We start from the raw sequence: 4,454 nt of genomic DNA on the forward strand, positions 1-4,454 counted from the left end.
CTGACTCATTACGTCAGTACTACAGAGTTTACTACATCCGGCGTGAGGTAGGCACAGGTGGGAGTCATCACTATGACAATAAATAACAGACGTCATTCATTCCATTTGTCAATCATTGATGGAAACACGCGAGGTTTCCCGAAGTTATCTCAAAGCGAGAGATAGTCGCAGTCAGCAGGTATCTCGAGTCGGTTTTCGGCGAAAATACCAGCTTTTCACTGCTCATGATCTCAGCGTAGGGGCATCGTAGGGACATGCGGTTTGTTTTATATTAACAAGGTAGGACAGCTGATCAAAGAATTGTCAAAATAAAACAGGGAAAGTTTCATTAATTCGACTAATACTGCAACATGGTTTCAGCATTTCACCATTGTACGCTCTCCTTCTTAATACGCTCTTGATATTATATAGGTTTAACAGAAGCAAGTACATAAATAGGCATATGTGTAAACATCATAGCTAAACATTATACTTATAAGCAAGGCATTTTAGTGAGTTATAATTATTATTCCTTATGTGTAAATATGATGTTTATAAACATAATCGTTAAAAGCATGATATTCATGTGATAGGAAGTCATAACCGACAAGATGACTTCATCAGCTGTAGTAAGTCTATGTTGAGAATGTTCAGTTGTTAAATCCTAATCGCACTGACTATATAAACCTCCGTAATCCAAGCTCTAGCAGTCATTTACTTATTTTGGTGTGAGTGGCCCAATCAACTTATGAGTTTTGCTCTAATGCAAATTTGAAAAAAGTAAATAAATGCTGCTTTTACAATTTTGGAGCAGATATAATGTAATTATTGAGTCATCCCGAACCACAATAAAAATATTAAATTTGGTGTGCCTTGTTTATAGTTGCAGTTTCCTTGATTATTTCCAATTAACATTGCAGTTGTAGTTCCAAGCAATTGCAATAGACATAATATGAGTGTTTCTTTCAGATCAATGTAATGTTTCACCAAAACTTCATCTATGTTCAGAAACTCAAGATAAAAACAAGAGGTACTGTAGTTCCCACGTACCATCGAGTTACTGTCAACATAATAATAGAACTTCTATTATTATGTTGACAGTAACTCGATTAAACTTTATTAAAAGGTGTTGTAAAACGGTTTTGTGAAAACTGTATATATTGCTGACAAGAACCATTATAATAATACAATTATATAGTGGCATGGTGCCTGCATATTGACATGTTATATATGTGTCCATATTATATACGTGTGCATATAGAGCTGTTGCTTCTATGTTATATAAACTGATATCTAAAACCGAATAAAATAGTTTTCCATAGAAGTATTATTTCGTTCATTTCCTCAGAAAATGACGACAAACATCACCATGCAGCGACGAACATCGTGCACAATGTACTAGCATTAGTTAGTAACAACATGGGTGGCATTTACATACTATGTTTGGGCACCTATGTTTTGTTCACCTCGTAACCTTGTACATATTAATTTCATTTTAATAGTCCAAAGAAATTAATGCAACAATGTCTGTACCAGTTTTCTCAACATTTAAGTATGCTTAGAATTTACGAACCATTTTAAACGTGATTTTTTAATTATATAGACATTTTAATTGGATCTAAGATGTATACTCAAATAAACAGAGGTATGTACATTGTTTTTAGAACAAAAGGAACACATAACCTGAATTATCTGGAAACAGATAATTTGTTTACGTGAGTTAATAAAACTTGCTATTTGATCAGATCAGTTTATGCCAACCAGAATATACTAAAATGGCACAAACACCAGTGTTGGTATTATAAAGTACAAATTCAGTAAAATCATGTAAATATTTTTGCACATACACTACAAGAAAAGTGCTGTGACTAATAATTACCAGTGCTGTTGTGTTATCATTAAATATTCTTATTATTACAATCTCAATATTTCAACTCGAAATCCTCGATTTTTCAAAATTCGTTGGTTACATGATGAAACATTGAAAAACTTTTTTTTAGAAATATAGCTAGTCATCCCACATACACATTCAGCCTCCTTTATGTGCAGAATAACATAAGATTTACTCTCACACAACAAATATCAGTCAGCCTAGCTGAAATATGGACATCTGGTAACCCCAGTATGGAATGGTGGGATTTATTTACCTCAATGGGCTTTCATCAGTTTCTTGCGTCTACTCTGCACAGTAACTCTGTCATCGTCGTCATCATCTTTTGGCCACACCAAAGAATAGCCTATTATCATCCACACTATGGATATACCTAGATAAGGACAACAATTAAAAATGTGATTATGAAAAAAAGATGTCAGTTTATCAATCATAAGTAGATGCATGGAGACAACAGCTTATAGAAGAACAGTGCTACTGATGTAGGCTGGGGAGTGCCAACGCTAAATGCAAAATTATGAATCAAACTAATATATATATATATATATATGTAAGATCACCTCATTTAATGAGCAAAAATGGTCTTGAAGACATTTTATAAGAAACCCCCAATAAGCTGTCAAATATAGTAAATTGTATTTTTAACAAACTGCCATGCCCTGTAGCCCTCCTGCATTCGACACCTCAATTTGGAGAAAAATGCATAAACATGCTTAGCCTATAACAAAATTTTTTAAATAAATAGCGTAACATGTTTTGCAGGTGTTCAGAATTAGAACGGAGGCTGGCTGGGGTTGTTTTGGGGGTGGTCGGTGTAGACGGAGCGTCACGCATACTTGCGACTGCATTGATTTAGCAGCGGAATCGCAAACGGTTTTTGGTTAGGCAGTTCTAGGATCATTGGAACGGGGAAGGACGCGTCCGGGAAGAACCGTACATGTCAGCAGAAGTAAGAGTTGGGGGAATATATAGACAGAGATGTAGAGCAGAGGGTCGATTGTGGCGCGGAAGGGAGCACACGCGCATCGCGCGTTGCGTGCTTGTGAAAGTGGGACTCACACTGTCATATATGAAATTTATTCCGGACACACTAAGTCCGCGTTATTGTTGACCTTGCTTTATATTTGGCCCCCCGACCCCTTGCGACACACAACTTTGGCTATATCAACATTCCTCGTCACATTTGGGCTCGTGGACAGACACACGCCCGCCGGCCCCCCACGCAGCGTTAATAGGGAGCATATCCTTCCCCCCTTTGAAAGCACTCCCTATCTCACCAGGACTGCCAAATGATTTTGAATCCCCCTTTCGCGGGCCTTGCGACGTTTTCTCCCTTGAACCTCAAACCGGGAACACTACTATACGACGGTAACCGTGTCGCCACCGGTCATCCGTACGTATCCTCCACACTGACTAGCTGACTAGGGTCAACGATGAACGATATCGGTATATCGTTGCAATATATTGAGAAACCGATATAATTCGCATCCCTCCGGATATCGATATTTAGATACGGTGGATAACAAGAAATAAAATTACTACCACTTGCCATTCGTCATAGTTAATCGGCTTCGAAAATAGCACTGGCGGGTTCATATAGAAAGCCACAATGCCTGCACGACGCATAACAGTATACTGTAAATTTCAACCCACTTCAGGAGCCCTGCGCGGTACTACTGCGCCGTCAAGTGGGGCCAACCGTGCCGCGAGGCAGAGAGCCACCGGCAACAGGGACATATAATAGCCTATTCCACTGAGTCCCCGCGCGCGCGCGACTACAAGCTAAACGAGCACCCACTGTCAGTTTCAGTTTCAGTTCAAAGTACAGTACATTACCCATATGCAGTACAGGGGCGACTCCAGCACGCCATGCCTTCCGAGAGGGTATCCGGTGTCATATCAGGCCGTACACGGAATAATGCATATTATCACATGTTTTGTCTATAACTCAATCACGATGAATCACGTTCGTGACGTCACTTCCATCTGTGAAGAAGATTGAAGGCGGAGAGGGGAGAAGGAGAAGGCTGGGGAAAGAGAAGAGGAAAAGCTCTGCGAGAAAGGCCAAGGAGAAGGAAGGGAGACCGCGACGAGAGCTGTGAGAAAGAGGAGGGAAAGGTGAGAAGGAAGGGAGAAGGAGGTGTTGCCGGAGGAGGAGAGAAGCATGTGATAAGGAGCGGAGAAGCGGTGGGAAGGAGGAAGGGCAGAAGGGAAAGGTGGTGTGGAGGAGGAGGAGAAGCTGTGAGGAGGAAGGAGAAGCGTGAGAAGAGGGGATAAGCTGAGAATCAGAAGCAAGAAGTGAAAGCTGAGAAGAGGGAGTGGTGAAAGTGTGTAAGGGAAAGGGTGAAGGTGAGAATAAAAGTGCAAGGAAAGGACCTTCCCTGCCACCTTCTCCACCGACCTCCTCCTCTCCACCACGCTCCCGACCGGACTTGTCCGTGCGCCGTTCCGGTGGCCTTCTCCACCAGCTCTCCACCACCTTCTCCCTTCCACCCCCCCCCTCTCCACCAGCTCTCCCCTACCCTCCACCGGCGATACACTAATTGTTATAAACACAAACCACGTACAAAATACAACATATCTC

At 41.0% G+C, this 4,454-nt stretch overlaps 2 protein-coding genes across 4 annotated transcripts in view; one reads left to right on the plus strand and one right to left on the minus strand.

The window, feature by feature from the left end:
* The window catches only part of LOC106816269, a 55,427-nt gene that overhangs the window by 41,991 nt on the left and 8,982 nt on the right, over positions 1–4,454 (plus strand). The window lies entirely within an intron of this gene.
* The window catches only part of LOC106816268 (probable ergosterol biosynthetic protein 28), an 18,752-nt gene that overhangs the window by 7,225 nt on the left and 7,073 nt on the right, over positions 1–4,454 (minus strand). For 2 of the 3 annotated variants that reach the window (XM_014820848.1, XM_014820849.1), the window contains exon 4: positions 2,127–2,243. In XM_014820848.1, the coding sequence (XP_014676334.1) occupies positions 2,128–2,243 (116 nt within the window). In that variant the 3' untranslated portion in view covers position 2,127. Of the gene's footprint in view, positions 1–1,010; positions 2,244–4,454 lie in introns of those variants that run through there. The other variant, XM_014820847.1, reaches the window with a different exon arrangement.

Source organism: Priapulus caudatus, unplaced genomic scaffold (assembly GCF_000485595.1).
Source record: "Priapulus caudatus unplaced genomic scaffold, Priapulus_caudatus-5.0.1 Scaffold1333, whole genome shotgun sequence".
NCBI lineage: Eukaryota > Metazoa > Priapulida > Priapulimorpha > Priapulimorphida > Priapulidae > Priapulus > Priapulus caudatus.